The sequence below is a fragment of the Vanacampus margaritifer genome, chromosome 5 (assembly GCF_051991255.1).
Source record: "Vanacampus margaritifer isolate UIUO_Vmar chromosome 5, RoL_Vmar_1.0, whole genome shotgun sequence".
NCBI lineage: Eukaryota > Metazoa > Chordata > Actinopteri > Syngnathiformes > Syngnathidae > Vanacampus > Vanacampus margaritifer.
This window is the reverse complement of record NC_135436.1, coordinates 7,262,896-7,282,987: the sequence shown is the minus strand read 5'-3', so window position 1 is coordinate 7,282,987 and position 20,092 is coordinate 7,262,896. Positions and strand designations below refer to the sequence as shown.

General features: G+C 38.2%; 1 protein-coding gene and 1 long non-coding RNA gene across 3 annotated transcripts in view; one reads left to right on the top strand and one right to left on the bottom strand.

Moving 5' to 3' along the window:
• The window catches only part of LOC144052420 (melatonin receptor type 1B-B-like), a 44,928-nt gene that overhangs the window by 1,783 nt on the left and 23,053 nt on the right, over positions 1-20,092 (top strand). Inside the window, exon 2 of one of the 2 annotated variants that reach the window (XM_077566470.1) lies at positions 2,826-2,884. The exons of the other annotated variant lie outside the window; for it this stretch is intronic. Coding sequence (XP_077422596.1) covers positions 2,826-2,884 — 59 coding nt within the window. The remainder of the gene's footprint in view (positions 1-2,825; positions 2,885-20,092) is intronic. 2 annotated transcript variants of the gene reach the window in all.
• LOC144052327 (uncharacterized) lies at positions 15,932-19,336 on the bottom strand. Its single transcript, XR_013294197.1, has 2 exons — positions 18,698-19,336; positions 15,932-17,733 (listed from the first exon to the last, which is right to left on the bottom strand). It is a non-coding gene; the product is annotated as an uncharacterized LOC144052327 (long non-coding RNA).

Below are 20,092 nucleotides of genomic sequence, written 5' to 3'. Positions count from 1 at the left end.
AGAAAGGGACTTTTCATTCCAGCGCTTCTGATGCTCTAATTAGAAATGCCAGATTAGATATGCTCCATGAAGAGTCTCTTTCCTCTCGTGTTCACATCATTTGCTTGTGCACCAAAGTAAAGAACCTTGGGATTCTTCTCCCTCTTAATGCCAGGAATTTAATTCTTATTCAACTGTTCACTTGGAGCAGCAAAACAGAGTATATGGGATTGGATGCACCAAGTCAAGCATTCATCAAAATGATCATAATTTAAAGCATCCGACACAGAATTGTATGTAACGGGTGTACCAATAACTCCCAATACGAATTTGTATACCATTGCATATTTCCGGTTTCCATTTATTTCAAGCTATTTTGGATACACTCTAGAGGTAAAATAATCTCATTCTTCAAATGTGTGTCAATGTGTGTTAGTGTAATTCAAGAGCTCTGAGCTGATGCTTTTCAAGGTTAGAAAGTCACCCGAAGTTGTGACTTTATAAAGACAAAGGAGATGCTCCTCCAGCCAAATCCATGGAGGGCCATTTGAACACTTTTACCAGTGAGTCCATGCTACAAAGGACAAAGCTTATTCATTCGGCTGTAGTTTGTCCGACCTTCTCTACGTTTCTCTCTGCCCGGCTCCCTGGGGAACGAGGCGTAGCTTCAGTCACTCCATCACAAACCTGCGCTTGTGGGGATCGAAAAACTCTCGAGCCGTAGGACGCATCTATCCTAATCCGGCAGTTAGTATTATATGCTTGTCATTATTATTATTTTATTATTGGTTGTCTTTTATGTTTTCATAACCTGAATTTTGCTGCTCCATAGATTATTTTTGTGCCCTTTAAAAAATTTGAGTTGAACATCAATGTCAAACACAAGTCTATATGTACAGTACATACAGACCTGCATGTACTGTGAAACAGCGAATAGCTCATTAGATCACATATGGTGCTTAGATTGCTTCGCAGACACTTAGATAACTAGAGCAATTAGAAATGTAATACGTCATTTACGGTAACTTGACATTTTACAGCAGATGGCGAGTGTATTAAATAATTTGATGCTATCATGTTATCGCTATGCATTAGACCAGCGACTGGAAGTTAGCTCGCTGCACAACTCAAACACAGAAACAGGGCATGCATAGAGTCCAATAGTGAATGCAAATCTTGTTTTCATCAATAATAAAACATAGTTTTTAAAAAGGCACTATAATGCTATTATTCAATTTGTTGTATTTTGGCCACAGTAAATCCTCAGGAACCTGTTGTGTAGTTTGTCTGTGCGATCTAGGGTCTAGTCAAGTTCTTGAGTGATTGTCTACCCCAACGCCAAAACATTTCCATCTTCAAGGGCAATATTTGAGAGATTCGAGAAACCTTTGTCTGAAGCACTCATCAGATCTTTTTGGAGAACTACCCTTCCTTCGCATTTAAATGTACCCATTGGGTTCTATGTTCATAGACACTCAAACGTTAAAACTGGCACATTTTGATTTTTGTGTCGGTGCAAGCTTCGTTTAGCATATTTGGGAATTTGGCAGATGATTTTGCACCATGCTGGGTGTTTTCTTTGACATCTCCGTATCACATCTGACAATTTGGTGGCTGAGAGTAATTTTACGCCTGCTGCAAGCAAGCCAAAGTAGAGTATTAGCACACGTGTAATGTGGTTTTGATCAAATTGATCAAGGTGCAGGCAGACAGAATCTGAGCTCCGCGAAATGTCTGGGGTATGTCATCATATTTCATTCATAAATATGACAACAGCATGTAGCAAATCCTCTGAATCATTGTAGAAATCAATTAATTGAGCACATTATTTGTATTATTCATATAAAACACGCAATTAGTTCGGAGGCTGTTGACTACTAAAGCAATTGTTCTCCAATAAAATGAATGGGAATAGAATTGGCCCAATCCAGCCCCAGAAAATACATTTTTCCATCCATCCATTTTCTTCCACTTCTCTGGGGTTGGTTCACGGGGGCAGCAGGAAAGCCCAGGCTTCCCTTTCCGCAGCCACTTGGTCCAGCCCTTCTGTTGTGATTCCAAGGCGTTCTCAGGCCAGCCAGCAAACATCGTCTGTCCAACATGGCCACTTCCCTGGACCTCCATCCAAACCAGATGCCTGAACCACCTCAATGGACTACTTTAGTTGCAGAGGAGCAGCACATTTACTTTGTATGTGTGATCCCAGTTCTTCCAGGCACAATCTACAGCTTGTGACCATCGGTGTGAGGGTTGGATCATAGGTCAACTGGTAAACTGCCACAACAGAAGGATGCAGAGTCCATATCACTGCAGATGTGCCACCAATCCGCTACTCAATTTCTCTCCCCATTCTTCCTTCACTTTTAAACAAGACCTCAAGAGACTCCACCACTTGGGGCAGGATCTGGAGCGATCACTCAATGTGAAAGGATTATTGACTGCATGAACACGTACTCTGTGTTTGGCTGTGACTAGTGCAGGTATACCCACAGGACTGCAGCCAAGTACCGTGGCACATTTGGTATTGGGCTGCAGACACAGTACAATAGTGGATTATGAGCCACAAAGGGAGACCTCAGCCAAGCCCAGACGCACAGAGGTAACAATAACCAAACAGTGTCTGTACACTAAATAAAGTTAACCTCACAAGCCAGATTGCTAATTGTAATTGACTCAAGCAAGTTTTTTACATTATCAATCTGGAATTTCACTCGCCAGATCCATTCGGGGAAGGAGGGACTTGCTGTACAATACTCTGAGCTGATTGGGCGATGCAGCATCTTGTGCACCTTTGTTTTGACCAATTACAGCAACAGATGAAAACGTTGTCTTCGCTCTCATTTTAGGAAAAAAAAAGCACGAACATCATTACCAGATAAGCTGTTCAACATTCAACAAAGGAACGGTGAGTAATTCTGCAAGAACAGAATTAATAGAAGTCATTACTCGTCTATGTTAGGTTTGTTTCACCTGACGTTGGCGCTTTCCTGCTTCGTCACAACTGAATGTCCCGACCTAAACAATGCCTGATTGGTCCGACCTAAAAAAGGTCGGTTGCGAACGTAGCAGGGCAGCAGTACAAGATGTATTCTCGTGGTATTTTTGATCAAATATCGCAATAATTCAGCTTGCTGGCAAGGTTAAAATAAAGTTTTCATTTTGACACTTAAAATCATTAACGTTACATGTTACAGAAATATTTGTTTTGTTATCTATTAACATTACTAGTAAACTAACTATATACGCTGCTGTTGAGTTCAGCCTCATACATGTTTTATAATTTGAGCCATGCGACACTGCGCCTACCCAAAAGGATAATTGCTATCATCCTCTATGGTTGTACATGTGTGGCCATACATATGCACTATATTTTTCATCTTTAAGAAGGTTGTGAAATCCTCAATGTGGTTGATCAATCTCAGTACGTTCTGCATGCGTCAGCATTCCTTCTGTTCTCATGGATAAATTCAGATATTAGAGGACTGCAGCAGTGCCATTATTTGATGTGTACAAGAAATGCCTCATGGTTTCATTTAAACTATGCATAAAGCCTGAAGAGAATATTAGCAAAATAAGCTTCAGCCATATTTCAAAATTGCTTTATTTTATTTTAGCACTTTGGAACACTGATTGCTCCAAAGATGGTGACTTGAGAAGGGGAGAGTGCTGCCAAAAATATTTACCACGTTCATTATTTAAGATTGTTGGCCTGACTCATTTTGGACCCTATTATCGGGTCCAATCCACTCTAAGCACACCTCATATTAAGGAATAATCTTAAAAACAACCTTATAAATCATAATATTTTAGGATGTTTGATGTCCTTGCAAAATCGGGATAAAAACTGACTTCATGTGTGTACCCGGCCTGGATAGGCACACGTTAAGATGTAAAGCACAAAGATGAAGAACACAGGTTGTTGTAGACGGGAAATGTGGCTAATGGAACATGTAAAGGAATCTGTACTGCTGCATTACAATGCCTTAAAAGCATTTTGTCAGGAAGGCAAGGCAGTACAGTTTGTTGTGCTACTCGTGTTTTCAAAAGTGTTGAAAGGAACAATATTTATTTTAGCACAGGGATGTATTTTACAAAGCAGGTTTAGTCAGAACCCTGGGTTAGGAAACCCTGAAATGTGGGAAACTCAGCATCTTACGTTTCAGAAAGGGAGGTAACTAGAACCAGAGGAAAAGAGGTAGCTTTTTCATAAAAAGAGGTCATTTAAGCTCTCGGTCAGTTACCATAGCAACATTGTCCATGAATCAGGCCTAGTCGGTGACACAATGAACCTCGAGGTTTTCTCTGTTCCCACCTTCTTCCACAACATTTCATTTCCTCATTCACAAAGTCCGCTTCAGCGAGTTTTTGCATAAATACGCCTATAGTCTATAGTGCAAAATTCACTTTTGTCACGAACATGGCATGTCCTTTTTTACAATGACCCTATTGATGAAGGTACTGCATTATTGCGCAGGGAATTAAATATTCGTCGCGAGATTGTTATCAGACCGCGCATAGATAAGATTGAATTTCCGGACAGTTATCTTTTTGAACGGTACCGTTTCACATCACAGTCCATCAGCTACATACACAACATATCCCCTGGGCGTTATTTGTCCATTTTCTGGCTTTTTTCTGTTTTTCTGTTTTTCATCAAAGAAAAAGCATTTGAAAAAAATACACTAGGGACCTGACATTTTACCAGGATTGTTTAAAAATGTAGAAGTTCAAATTGGCGCCATGCTGTAATTTATAATTACTACCAAACAGGAGGGAGAGATTCTCACGAAGTTGTTGTAATAATGCCAGATTTTGGCTCATTGACTCACATTATAAATCACAGTTTTTGATATGCTGTAAACATGATGTGTTATAATGCATTTTCTGTGATTACTGATGCAATTGCTTCTTTGACGAGTCATAAACATGAAAATAGAGGAATTTGTGTGTTTAGAGTGTTAACACAAAAATCTACTAGGTGGGGCCAAAGGCTAATAAATGAATACAAAATGCATGCATAAAAAAATTCTATTGTTATGACTTATGGACTTGTTTGAGCCTCTAACTATGTCATATGAAATATATAAATTAATCTTTTATTTTATATATATACACCATAGTTAGTCTTGCTATTAGCATAATACTGCTATTGTTGTTCATAGTGGGCATTAAAAAACAAAATAAAGATAAAAACTATATATGTGTAGATAGGTCCGATGCCACTGAACATTTTGAGTGGTTGAAAGTGAAAAAAATATTCATAAATTACTAAATTATCTCACTTCAAAGGAAATGCCGGATTTTGGCAAAATGACAAGAGTTTTGTGCTATTCGTAAAACTGCCATTGTGTGAAAACTGGGCATGCAGAAAAAATTATATTGTTATGACTTATGGACTTATTCAAGCCTCTAAATATGTCATATGAAATATTCAAATTAGTATTTTATTTTTTATATATATATATATATATATATATATATATATATATATATATATATATACAGCATAGTTATTCTTGCTATTAGCATAATACCGCTATTATTGTCCATAGGGGGCATTAAAAAAATAAAATAAAATAAAAACTATATATGTATAGATAGGTCTGATGCTACTGAACATTTTGAGCGGTTGAAAGTGAAAAAATATTCATAAATGACTAAGCTATCTCACTTCAAAGGAAATGCCAGATTTTGGCAAAATTACAAAAAAAATGCCATTGTGAAAAACTGGGCATGCATAAAAAAAATTATATTGTTATGACTTATGGACTTATTCAAGCCTCTAAATATGTCATATGAAATATTCAAATTAGACCTTTATTTTTTCCTTTATACAGCATAGTTAATTTTGCTGTTAGCATAATACTGCTATTATTGTCCATAGAGGGCATTAAAAAAAACTTTTTAAAAAAAAAATATATATATATGTTTTTGGTCTGATGCCAGTGAACATTTTGAGTGGTTGAAAGTGAAAAAAATATTCATAAATGACTAAGTTATCACACTTAAAAGGAAATGCCAGATTTTGGCAAAAATTACAAGAATTTAATCAAACTATAATAACGCCCAGGGGTTAATCTGTCCTTACATTTGCAACATTACCGGCGCCGAAGTCATGCGCTCACATCACAGCATATATTGTGGGTTGCACTCCGCGCTTTTCTTATAACCATTTGAATAATGTTTTTGTATTTCATCATGTCAAGTGTGTTTCTCCCCCGCAGGATTGCGTCTAAATTAAATGAATTAATGAGTTACAATTCAACAGGTTTCCCCTGTAATATTATTGTAATTGCAAAGGACTACATTTAAATTTATGCATTGACCCGAGCAGCAATGTTCTTCTATGCCGCCTTCCTCTATGGTAAGCCGCTGCGGTGTTGCACTTTTTTTCTAAAGATATGTTCAAACTCGCCATATGATCACATTAAGATTTTTAGTTGAGAGGGGTAAAAAACAAAACACGGAAGCAGAGGGCAGCGCCGCCCTCTGCTTCCGTGAGCAGGAATAGACTTGCTGGAGTCCATGCAAAAGATCGTACATATGTTTATAAAGGATTGCAAGTAGGCCTCTATGGGTGGATGATGTAATGCAAGAGATCATCGCTGTGTAGTGGGCACTTGAAGACCGCCTTCCACACTGATCATTCTTGTCTGTTGTGTGTGACCACCCCGACCCCACCTAGCTGTGCCATGGCCCGGGGGGTGTTTTAATAAAGATAAATAAATTTGAAAAATAAAGAAGACGATAATCATGATGTGATTTCTACAATGATTCTGACTGTTTGATGCATGCAATTATCATATTTATGAATTCAATACAATGGCATCCACCATGCCTATGTTCACATCAGAAAAAAATATGGCAAAGATTTTCATCTGTTTGTGAAAAGTTCACATTTGCAAACGTATTATTTACTTATTAGACCAGCCAGCCTGCTGGTTCAGTTTGCTGTTTATATTGTAAATTGTTTATTGGTCTTCTCCCTCAATTGGGGTAAAATAGAAGACAATACTAATTTAATAGCACAGTATTGGCCCCAAAAGACGTGGGCCCACTGGGCATTTGCCTTGTATGCCAGATGGCCAGTTCAGCCCTGCTAAGAGCCTATGAATGCAATACAATGGCATCCACCACGCCTATGTTCACATCAGAAAAAAAAATGGTGAAGATTTTCATCTGTTTGTGAAAAATTCACATTTGCAAACCCCAGCAAATTTGTCTGAAGGATCCCGGCATGCCCGTGCAAATTGCATTGACCGAATGGCAATCATGACGCATCACGGTCTGCCAAATTCCTAAACACAGTAAACTAGACTGGCCTTGACCAAAAATGAAGATGTGGCACGTTTTACGCCAGATGCATGTGCAGCATCTGCTAAAATAGAGCCTAATATTGTTAAAGCTAACGAATACGTGCTGCAAAATGCATGAGCCCACCGAAAAACTCAGGAAGGCTATACATTCAGGTCCGTTATGCTTCTCACGGTCAGACACAAAGAAGCATACTTCTGCTCTGAGGGGAGAACGTAACACAACTCAGTTGGTGACACATGAATAATTCCACACAGGTCTGGCCACCACCTCTCACCCTGGGCAACTATGTGTAAAAGAATCAAATCTCTTTTTTCGTGCGTCATAGGCTATGCGAGTGTGGATAGAGCAGAGCTTTAGAACTGCTTAACCTTCCCACTATGGCCGAAATTTCTTTAAACCAAGTCCAAATCAAGTAGTAGTAAACAATCAGATAAGGGCTTCCTTTTTTTTTTAAATGCAGCTGTCTAAAACATAAACAGGACATTTGTCCTCAATACAAATAAAAGCCGATTTTAGCTTCAAATTTTAGCCAACTGGTCACGTTTATCTCTCTAACTCCCTGGACCTAATTCTTTTGCATGTTCACGCCAATACGGTTTAGTTACTACTGTTGGAATAACAATCTTTTTTTGGATGGGACAAAAAGTGTGGAGAGAGGAAGATGAGTATAGACAGTACGGCTGTCACTATCAAATAATAAAAATTAAAAAAAATTATCCTTTTGATTATTCCATCGATTAATAAAAAAAAAAAATCATATTTTTTTTCTTAATCCAATAAGGTTGGACGTAAATTGAAGTGAATATAAGTACTCATATTTTATTATCTTATACATTATTAAACACCAACAAAATTAGTCTATGCTAAACATTAGCAATCACGATTAGAATTAGCGTGGTAGCGATGACCTCTTACGGTAAACAAACACTAACTACCATTTAGTTCACACATTATATCTACATTACACATGTAAGAGTGTCTTAAAAGTTAACAGTGACAGTCTTCTATATCTTGACACTTTTTTTTACCTGTGACCATGAGCGCATGTTCGGCACAGACATTAACTTGAACGTGCACTCTCTTTTAAACAAAACTTTTATCATAATTGACCTGATTTTAAATAACAACCTAAAAGGTATTCATTTATCAGAGATATGGCTTGGCACGGATGCCCCAGATTCTCTCACCGAGGCTTGCCCATCAAATTTGTACTTTTTATTTTCTCTCAGGGATAATAAATGAGGAGGTGGGACTGCATCAATTCTTAAAACCACTTTAGCTTCCAAGGAAATCATTTTTAACAGTTACTCATCCTTTGAACATCATGCCTTTGTTTTTAGCAGTCCTCCTATTCTTTGTGTCACTGTTTACAGACCTCGCCATCATTCCACTTCTTTTTTTAGTGAGTTTTCAGCGTTTTTTATCGATTTTACATACTGTAATTTCTTGACTCCAAGCCACTATTTTTTTCACTTGCTTTCGACCCTGCGGCAAATACAATGGTGCGGCTTATCCACCAGGTTATGAGGGGGCGCACTATAAAGGAAGCGCAAGAGCACAGTAGGAGAGACAGAACGAGAGTGAGACAGTTTGTACCCTAATTATGAAAAAGAATCAAAGAAGTGATGTTGCATTAGGGATGGGTACTTTTCACATTTGAACCGGTACTGTTCCAATAGTCAGTACCTGGGAATCGATACCGGTTCTCAACGGTACCAATTTTCATTACTTTTGTACTCTTGTTTTTGTTTTATTTTTATTTATTTTTTTATTAATTTTGGTGGTAGTAAATTTTTATCATTGTTTAATTAATAGTAAAAATCTTTTTTTTAAATCAATTTAACAACTACCTTTAAATATATAAAATTGACAAAAAATATATATATATTCATTCAAATGAGCCAGAGATAAATAGTAAAAATAAAGGTTTAACATTTCACAATTACTGAAGTATAATTAATAAACATAAGTTAATATTACAAAAAAAACAAAGTGTGAATTAAAGTTCTGTGCAATGAACAACAGTAAATATATAGATTAATACTAATTGATGTTATTTTAGTTTCTTGCAGTTGTTTTTTCAAGACCGTAAAGCCTTACGCTATGAGCTCGAAGTTTGAACCCATGTTGGACTCAAATATAAATGAAATGACAGTTGGAAGAGGACATGACATGAACAAAGAGAATAATTGGGTTCAAATTAATCATTTGAATGTACCCGATGTGGTCTGTAATGCTCGCTACATTTTGGCCACAATCTTTTGCTAATTTAAATATGGTGACTAGTAGTACAGTATATCCAAATTACAATGTCTATATACCTTAACGATGGTGAAGCACTGTGCCTTCCAGCATGATTCAATCGATGGGGGAAGACATGCTCCTCATACAGCGAGGATAACGCCGACACCTCCCTCTCAGGCATGCATTGTCAGCATGCACCTATGGAGCCACAACACTGACAATAAGATTTGGTATTGAAAAAAAAAATGTCATTATGGAAAAAGCTGCATTGACATTGAAACAAATATTGGCATTGTAAAAGGTTGTAGTGAAATATAAAACACAGACATGAAAAAAAACACTATTTTCTTTAAGCATATTTTTTTGTATTACGATGTCTTTTTTAATGCCAATCTGCAGATTTTTTTTTTACACTTCTCTTTTTTTTCAGTTTTAACTAATTGGCAGTGTTTTAATGTGGGGGTTTTGAGCACAAAAATGCCTTCCAGCTTTTCAGGAGAGGAGAGAGGAGAGCTCACCAGCAACTCTTAAGCCGCCTGTAAATCTGTGTTTTTACTACATATAACCTTGTGGCGTTAGTGTTAATGTTTTTGTAGTAAATTAGTTAGTACGATAGCTAAATTAGCATGACATGATGCATAAAGTAATTTCAAACATGGTGCTTTTAACACCGGGAGTAACATATATAATCACATATAACCTTGTGGCAAGTAACATAATACATAACCACATATAACCTTGTGGCTTACAGGCGGTTTAGGAGTTCCTGGTGAACTTGTATCCAAAAAAAGCTGGAAGGCGTTCTCACGCGCAAAGCCTTGCCCCTAACCACAACCCCGCCCCCCACGTTAAAATACTGCCAATAAGTTAAAACTGAAAACCTGCGACACCCGGAAAAAAAAAGAGTGTAAACAAAATCTGCAGCTTGGCATCGAAAAAGACATCGTAATACAAAAAATATGATTAAAGAAAATTGTGTTTTTATTAATGTCTATATTTTATTTTTCAATACAACCTTTTACAATGCCAATACTTGTTTCAATGTCAATGCATCTTTTTCCACAATTAATTAAAAAAAAAATTCAATACCAAATCTTATTGTCAGTGTTGTGGCTCCATATGCACCCAGCATACTTCAGAAACTGTATTTTTTTGGCTTGGTGCCGCAAAAATCTCGCTAGTTTCAAAAACCCGGAAATTTATTTTAGCACGCCCTGCGTGAGTGGGTGAAATCAGTACGCTAGTGCGCGTATAATGTTGCGTTCAAGTGTGCCATGGGAAAATCGGCAACTCTTCCACTCCCAAAACATGGCACCGTTTGATTTTACGTGAATCAGTGCTCGGAAGTACCGACCCAAATCGGTCCATACCCAAAAAAGTACAGTTTTTGGTACCCATTATTATGCTGCATTTAAGTTAAAGGCAATCTACCTGTTTGATTCTGACACTGAGGAAAATAACTTCAATGGTTTTAAGTAGTATGCAGGAGGAGGACGATGCCACGAGAATTACTGGTAAAGACTGACTTTTCTGTTATAGTAGGCTAGTTATTTTTGTTACATAATGTATTGTTGTACAGCCATGTTAATACACCTTTACTGCCGTTTTACAGGCAAGCACTTTTAAAAACTGATTTTATTTAGCCATTTGAAGTTATTGCCTCGTCAAGCGCTGTAAGTTTTGTTTTGTTGTAATACTGTACTATTACTGTGACTGCAGGACGTGCGCTGTATAATTTGTGCACCCCACGAATGCTGTTCAGATGGTAATAAATGAAACGCTTTGCATTCCCAAACAGTCATCACTGTCCCAATATTCCTCTTTGTGGTAGCGGCAACCCTTATATACTGGTACGGTAACATTAAAACACCTGCGGTTTACAGTCTGGTGCGGCTTATACCTGGACAAAACTGGGGTATATCCCCCAAATTTAGCTAGTGTGGCATATAGTCAGGTGCGCTTTATAGTCTGGAAATTACGGTATTACTTATAATAGAATTTTAATAACTGGCGATTTTAATGTACATGTTAAAAACATCTCGGATCCACTGTCCAGAGAATTTTTAAACCTTAAATACTGCTCATATATTAAACAGCATGTCACACAGCCGACTCACAACAGAGGACACACCCTGGACTTGGTCATATGCTAAGGTCTGTCCGTTGGTGTGTCCTCTGTTATACTGTGTATATTTTAACATCGCCAGTTTAAATCATCAGGAGGCCATCCAGTGAGAACAGTGAGGAAACTTCCGAGGTGGCTGCTAAATTTTTTGAGATTTTTAAGAGAATCCCTGTTGACATCTTACCTGTATCTTGTGATTCTATTGTTGATCATTTTATCTGTAATTTATTTCAGTTCATCGTAAAATATTATGTGAACAACTCAAATCCTACAATAAAACAATAAAACAGGCAAGAACAGCACATTTTTCAAATCTCATTACAGTTAATAAAAACAACACTAAATAAATTTTTTCCAACTTTGATCTTTTTACAGATGCTCTTTGTGAGGTGCAGTCTTTTAGCTCATCATAATGTAGGTTTTAATAAACCTGGACAGTCAGTTTTACCTGAGGAAACACTGAAAAGTTTTGCCCTGGTTGATGCACGGACACTCCAAGATCAAACCAACAACCTGCCTTTTAGATCCAATTCCCACATTACTTCTAAAGACATTTTATGGATTTTTTTTGAAGAACAAATTTTAAATATAGTCAATTGTTCTCTTCAGACGGGTGTCTTTCTCGCCGCCTTTAAAACGGCGGTAGTGAACCCCTTTCTGTTTTTAAGTAAGAAGTGTTTTTTATTCAATTTAATTCATTTTTAGTTACAAATAATGTATTAGAGAAATGAAAGAGGATGAAAAATAGTACCGCGACCGCCCGTTTAAAGATTTTAAATTATATCAGGTGTAATACAGACATGTCTTGGTACTACTGGATTTAAGTGCTGCTTTTGATACGGTAGATCACAACATTTTATTGAATAGATTTAATAACCTGGTGGGCGTCTGTGGCCTTTAATTTGTTTAATTTCAATCTCACAGACCAATATTTCTTTGCAAGTATGTTCTTCTGGAACCCATGTAATTAAATGTGGGGTTCCCCAAGGTTCAATTTTAGGCCTATTACTTTTTAATCTTTACATGCTTCTCCTTGGGGATGTCATCAGGAGACACAGCGCCAACTTCCACAGTTACGGGGGGGTTCCCTGGGGCGAAGCCGCTCCCTCTGATCGTGGGCCGTCATCACTTCTCAGTGTGGATGAGCTACTCCTGGGTGCCTTTCTCACATGGTTTCTCTGTGCCTCACCATGTTTTTTGTTTTTTTGGGGGTCTCAGTGTGTGTGTGAGTATGCTCATGGGGATATCTGGGGAGGGTGTTTTTTTTTTATTGTACTATAGATGTTTTAATTGTTCAGCACCTTGAGTTGCATTTTAATATATGAATGGTGCTATATAAATAAAGTTTGATTTGATTTGATATCACGTAACCACCGTACTTGTCATGACCCACCGGTGAATAAATCTCTATTTATTGTGAATAAAAATATTTTAAAACTGTATTTTATTCCCTTTGTCATGGGGAGTAGTGTGCACATTCAGACAGCCCAGGTCACAGCCACCATGGCAATACTACGCGTGTCTGTAAAAAAAGGTCAGTGTATAAGACATGGATAACCCAAACATGGTTCCAGTGTAGCTTTGAGGCAGAGAATTTAAGATGATCTATTTTTAAAATTGACTTATCCGACTTGGTTGACTTTTTTTCCCCAGCCGTAATGTAATTGGAGGAGTCACTTGCGGGAAGCCTGGACTATAGGTAGATTTTCTTTCTAATTTATTTGCTTGATGCTTGTTGGAGAACTCTAAAGTAATTTGCACACTTTGCAGAGCCAAATTCAAATAGCACGGTATTTGTACGCCTTTGGTGTATCACCTCAGAGCAAAATTCCCTGCTCAAGTTCCCTCTACGGCACCACACAAACCAATGCTGCAGGAATGTGGTGCTCGTGAGCAGAACTAAACCTGTAAGCGAGAATTGTTTCAGTCCATTTCAGTTATATTTTACAAATTTATTCTATCCAAAGTTAAAAAAAAAAGCTGTTAGAACAGTCTTTGATTCTAAATATACTTTTGATTTGATTAGTTTACATTAATTCCAAAATTACCCAAGTAAATATCTGTTACAAGCTTTTGAGGAAAAAGTGGAAGCAAAAGTGGAAAATAAATAATCGTGATGTATATATTCTAAATGAGATTAAGATTTCAAAACTTTTTTTTAACCCTTTACAACTCAATTGAATTTGCTTTAATCTTCTTGAGGGTAAGTAAAATTAACTGAAATAATGTGGTGCACACCCTCCTAAAACTGGGGTGTGGCTGTGTTCAGAATTAATAATCACATTCAAATTCATGTAGAATGAGCACACACATGCATGCATGCAAAATTCTGATGCGCTAGTCGGCTCTTCATGACACCTTTTTTCTTTCAAGCAGAAGCCTGAAGGTTTTATGTTTAGACTCCAATTCCTGCTGAAACAGTCCCAAAGCTTGATGTTTATATAGCAATGCTCTCTCACCCTTGCTTCCATCTCTCCCCCACTCAACTTTGTGTGCTCATTGTTGCCAACATTATACAGTGGTACCTCGGAGTTTGAACATAATTCAGAGCCTGCCCATATGGAATACATTTGTATCCGAGTATGTGAGATTTGACAGGTCTGGCTCCATTAACACATCAAAGCTTCGCACAATCCTTCTATTCTTCATTCAGTCTAAATAATAACCTACTCAATTTGGAACTTGCTTATTATCATTGATTATGCTGACAATCATTTAAATAAAAAATAAAAAGTGGGAACACTTACTCCTAACATTGCTCATATTGGTTAATGTCTGATGGCTCATTGAAGTTAAATCGTAAAGTGTGAATGAGCAACCAAATGCCTAGAGATGCTGCAATGGGAAGAAATTAGATTCCTCATTGATATGCCAGCATTGTAGCAAAGATGCTCTAAAATCCCAGAACTAATGAAGAAGCCAATTACGGAGCCACACTCTGGGAATAGAGAAAATTCCCAAGCCATATATTGAGATACCTTTACAAACATCTACTGAGAAAAAAGAAAAATTCACAATTGCCTCATTCTTTCCTGGGGGAATCTGTTCCCTTCGCTCCCTCTGCCTGCTGCCTCTTTCCTCGTGTCCCACTTTGTTTTCCTCCTTTGTTTATGTGCTAGCATAAACAGATGAACTTGTGCTATCAGCCATGGCCAAGATGCAATTGCAAGGTTATTTACTGATTTAACACACCTTTACTTATCTGGATGTAGAATTACTAGACTTTGGAAGCCATTTCATTCATTTTCTCTTTTGATCAATTTGGAGCGTTGACACAGGTGGTGGTTATATCAGAAAAGCCACACTTTTCACTGTAATATCAAACCACTTCCGTTATGTCTCTTCCTACTTGTCTGCTTCCTTCGTCTGTCTACTATCGGCTTGTGAATCTGTTGTTGTGAGTTTTGGTCGGGTTGTTTCACCACACACTTTGCTATGTTTATATACAAGAAAATAATAGTTTAGTCTTTTCACTGCGATACTGCTGCACTGTGATGTCATCTTTATTCAGCATGACTAACACGTCTCGAAATAAGCGGTTTCACATTGCAGTTCGTGTGGCAAAATTTGTATTTGGCGCTTCGTTTTCTCACCGAGATAAACGTCAAAAGAAAGTAGAAGACAACAAAGAACCACTGAGACAGGACTAAAACGCTCACGTGGCCTACTGTGGGTAGTCAGAGGTTGAGGGAAGCTCTGTACTACTTAGGCAGAAGCAGCTCGCTTGCAACAGCTTCGACTGGCTACTACTACATCACCTGTGGGGCGGCAAATAAACTACACTCACAAAGAGATGACGAGAAAAGGTGGAGACATATCAATTGCTAAGCTAACCTAAGATTGACGCGTCAAGCACAGTGTTCGGGTGACACCAACGTCTGGCTGGAACAGAATATCCAACTTTGAACAGGAAAACTTATCGTATCGTATCGTAAAATGCTGTGAATAAGACACATTTTTTCCCATATAAAATGATAATGATGAAAATCAGCAAAACGCCATCAGCAAAACTAGTCAAGCTAAAAGCTGCAACAATATTGTTTATGCTATCCATGACGGAACACGCAGCCAGTGGTGAGGTAAACTTTGAAATAAAATCTTTCAAAATGCAGTAATACGTGACATTCGTGCCTTGTTTCCGACACAGAGTGATTACTTTTTAACTCATTCAATCCCAAAAACGTATAAATATGTTTGTTAATACATTGTCCTTCACTTCTGTCAGGTTTAGATGTAGACATTTATCAAATAAAGAGAGAAGAAGCATCTGGTTCCAAATTTATTACTCATGATTGGTCATGAGGAAGAGAAAACTGCAGCCTTAGTTTGATCGGTACAGAGTCTCTCTTGGTTCATCACTCAAATAGTCCCCTTATATGTACTAATCGGGGCATCTGATTACATGACAGAAAGAGAAAAACAACTCCTATCTCACTTCACACTCTCTAATGCGGCATGCAAGTCCAGGGGGCCCTGGCGTTGACGTGTGTCACGTCTTCTTATCAGTTGTCCCCACTCGGCAGCTGAGTCGTCCACTTGCAACTTCACCAAATACAATAACACTCCTTTGCAATACATAGCAATCATAAACAGAAATTACTACACTATTACGTTGACTTGTGTTTCCCAAGAGGCAATTTACTTCAACACGGCAAATGTATAATAATCCTCCAAAATAATTCTTACATTTCCCTCCTGTTTATTCTACATTTGCCTCCAAAAATTTTGTCATCAAAAGAACTTTGATTTAAAGGTTTTATTTAGTTGAATCATTTACTGGATGACAAACTTAAACATTCCATCATGTCCCCCTTTCTATGTGTAAAATAGGACGGCAGGAGAAATTATCTCATCATTGGTTTGGTCATTAGTGTCCCCTCCATCACCACAATTTGCAGAAATAAGCAAAGGGTACCTCTCTTGTAATTTAGAATTTGTGGGAGCGACGACGGTTGAGATAAGTCGGACGAGTAATGCGCGAATGCAGGGAATACGACAACATCCACACAGCACAAGAATTGAGGTGAACAGAGTCATAGAAATCATGACAGAAAATACCAAACTTTTATATTTTCCAAACGTTTTTTCCCACCACTCGTCCCATGCTGAGGTGGACACACCTGAGTGTTCTTTCATCTTTCGATTCAGGGTGCGCAGGCCTTCAATGGCTCTCGTGAGGGACCCATCCGGAGATGTGTTGTTTGGTATAAATGTACAACACTGGTCCCCAAACATAGCGCAAACGCCACCTCACTCTGCCAGTAGCATGTCGACCGCAATGCAGTTCTGGAACGCCATGAGTGATGTTGCAGCCAATTGTTCTCTGACAGCTATAAATCCTTCTTCAGTATAATTCCCCAATTTTTGTACATTGTAATGGATGTAGTCGATTCGGTCTACATTTTTATTGGGTGTTACCCATATGAAAATAGATTCCCACCCCGCTGCAATTTGATTCGCCAACTTATACTCATCCGGAACGCCGCGAGGAACTCCAATTCCATCCAAATAGGTTGGTCCACCGTCCCACCAGGAAGCACGTCGCTTTCTTGAGAGATGGTGGAGGGGATCATGAGCTGAAATTGCTCTCTGAATATCCCCCAGTGAGGATGGAAAAATAAGCACCGGTAACTGCAGAGACACCAATGCACAACCACCAGTTGCATCTATCAAAGAATCAAACAATTTGGTGAATGAATAGCCTTCACGGTCACAAAGACCACATAACATAGTACCGCAAATCTTATCCACGCAATAGCCATGTCGACCGAGAACCCCTAATAAGGTTAGGCGTCTTGGAAAACTTCACTGACCGCAGGTATTTTCAGATTCTATATATCTGCTCCCACCTTTGAATCAGACTTTCGCTCACCCTCCCTGTTGGGTTTGTCGGTTGAGATGACCTTTTTACAATGCGTAAGATGTATCCAAGCGCTCCTTGCTTCAATCTCTATGGCCGTCGGCGTGGTCAGCAGCACTTGATGAGGGCCTTCCCACTTTGGAGAATTCCAGTGCTTCTTTTTGAGGCTTTGGATCAGTACCCAGTCTCCTGGAGCTACTAGTTCTTCCTGTTGGAGAGAAGCACAATCGCCTTCTGGTAGTTTCAATTCATCTCTTTTCTCTAATGTTTTTCGCATGTAATCGGCCAAACTGGCTTCGTTGCCACTGTTAATGATAATAAATAATAATAATAATAAATTTTTTTGAGAATAAATTAAAGCCATATGTCGTATACATTCTGTGTATCCGTCCTACCATTCCCCCTGTTGACACATGGGTCACACCATGTGTCAATATAGCGGCCTACTAATAAAGATTTTTATTTAATAAAACAAAAACAAAAAACTTGCAAGTTAAATATTTTTTGTGTATTAAGCTGGCCAGCAAATTCATATTTCGTTATCCACAAATTTAAATGTTTTGTTTTAGAAGGACATTGGTTTTCTACAAACTTGCAGTCCTTACATGTTAACTGTTGTTTCGGGTCTTTCTTGTTGGCTTTTTTGCTATTTGTTTTCTCCATGTTGGAGTCAGCGATTCTCTTAAGGAGATTAAACTGACTTTAAATCCCCGAACAAACAATAATGAGGTAGCGAACCTCCACTCACACCGAGGTAGCGAACCTCCACTCACACCCCCTCTTTATTTACGCGCGTAGGACACCGTCGCCCTCTTTTATAGACTCTCTCTGTCTCTTTACGCAACATTGACTAGTATTCTTACGGTTTTGATTCACCCTCAGTTTTATAGACTCCTCTGTCTTTTCCCCTCCCTCAGTTTTATAGACTCCTCTGTCTTTTCCCCTCCCTCAGTTTTATAGACTCCTCTGTCTTTTCCCTCTTGCCCTCAGTTTTTTTTTTTATATATTTTTTTATTTTTTATTTATTTTTTATTTATTTATTTTTTTTTTTTTATTTATTTTTTTTTTTTATTTATTTATTATTTTTAAGTACGTACAGGACACCGTCGCCCTTAACTTTAAACAGACACTTATTTACCAAAAATCCGCCAATGAAAATATAAGTGTCCTACCAGTGTTGCCTTCTCTCTTCCTGGCTTGCTTCAACCTTTAGTCCCCAGAAACAGGGCCGAGGTCCAGTCCCCTAAAAAGGGACAGCTGCCGTGGCCACGGTCTTTTCTTGGTCGTCGGCTCTGCCTCCGGGCACCTCCGGTATGTTGCAATCCGGCTACGAAGGACCAATTTAAATATCAGGTTTAGATGTAGACATTTATCAAATAAAGAGAGAAGAAGCATCTGGTTCCAAATTTATTACTCATGATTGGTCATGAGGAAGAGAAAACTGCAGCCTTAGTTTGATCGGTACAGAGTCTCTCTTGGTTCATCACTCAAATAGTCCCCTTATATGTACTAATCGGGGCATCTGATTACATGACAGAAAGAGAAAAACAACTCCTATCTCACTTCACACTCTCTAATGCGGCATGCAAGTCCAGGGGGCCCTGGCGTTGACGTGTGTCACGTCTTCTTATCAGTTGTCCCCACTCGGCAGCTGAGTCGTCCACTTGCAACTTCACCAAATACAATAACACTCCTTTGCAATACATAGCAATCATAAACAGAAATTACTACACTATTACGTTGACTTGTGTTTCCCAAGAGGCAATTTACTTCAACACGGCAAATGTATAATAATCCTCCAAAATAATTCTTACAACTTCCAAAAATGTATTATGTATTTTTTTAATACTGGAGCATACAAAAGGATTTTATGCAGCTTCTGACCTGAAGAGGTGGCTTAAAGCAATGGTAGTTATTACAAAAAACGGCCAGCAGGTGGTAGCACAGTATAAGAGATCAGCCTGGGCCATGTTTCAACAAGCTCTTTTTTCCAGGGTTTTCAACAGGTTTGTGAATAATGATGTAACTTTAGTTATATTCTAATGCTAATGGCTATATGCACAAATCACTTTTGCATTCGACATATGAGTGCACCCAACCTTCCGGTGCGGGGAGACTTCAGCGGAGCGCACTGTTGATGTGATGTAAAACTCTAAGCCCAAATTTTTAACCCACTGAAAAAGAACAGGAGTCGCTCCTTGTTTTAAACACTATGTCTATCAGAATTTTAAAACTACTAATTAGATCACCCAGAGCTGTAATTTTAACGGCTTGAGCTCTGGTAATGATGTCATTGCTTAAAACTATTATTACACATAAATACAAGCCTTTTGAGTAGTTACTAAAGTTATTTTGTTTATTAGATTTTTTTATGTAAATGTAAAACATGTATTGTAGCTCCTCTCCCCGGACTACTGGAGTCCACACAGTACCCCACTAGTCAGACGGTAAGGTTGAGGTCTCAGATCTTTCAGATGGAACCTGCCAGCTAACTGTTCATAGCTTGTTCATTTTTCTTTTTCTTTTACCTGGCATTACCAGAAAAGGCGGTGCGTTATGAGATTTTC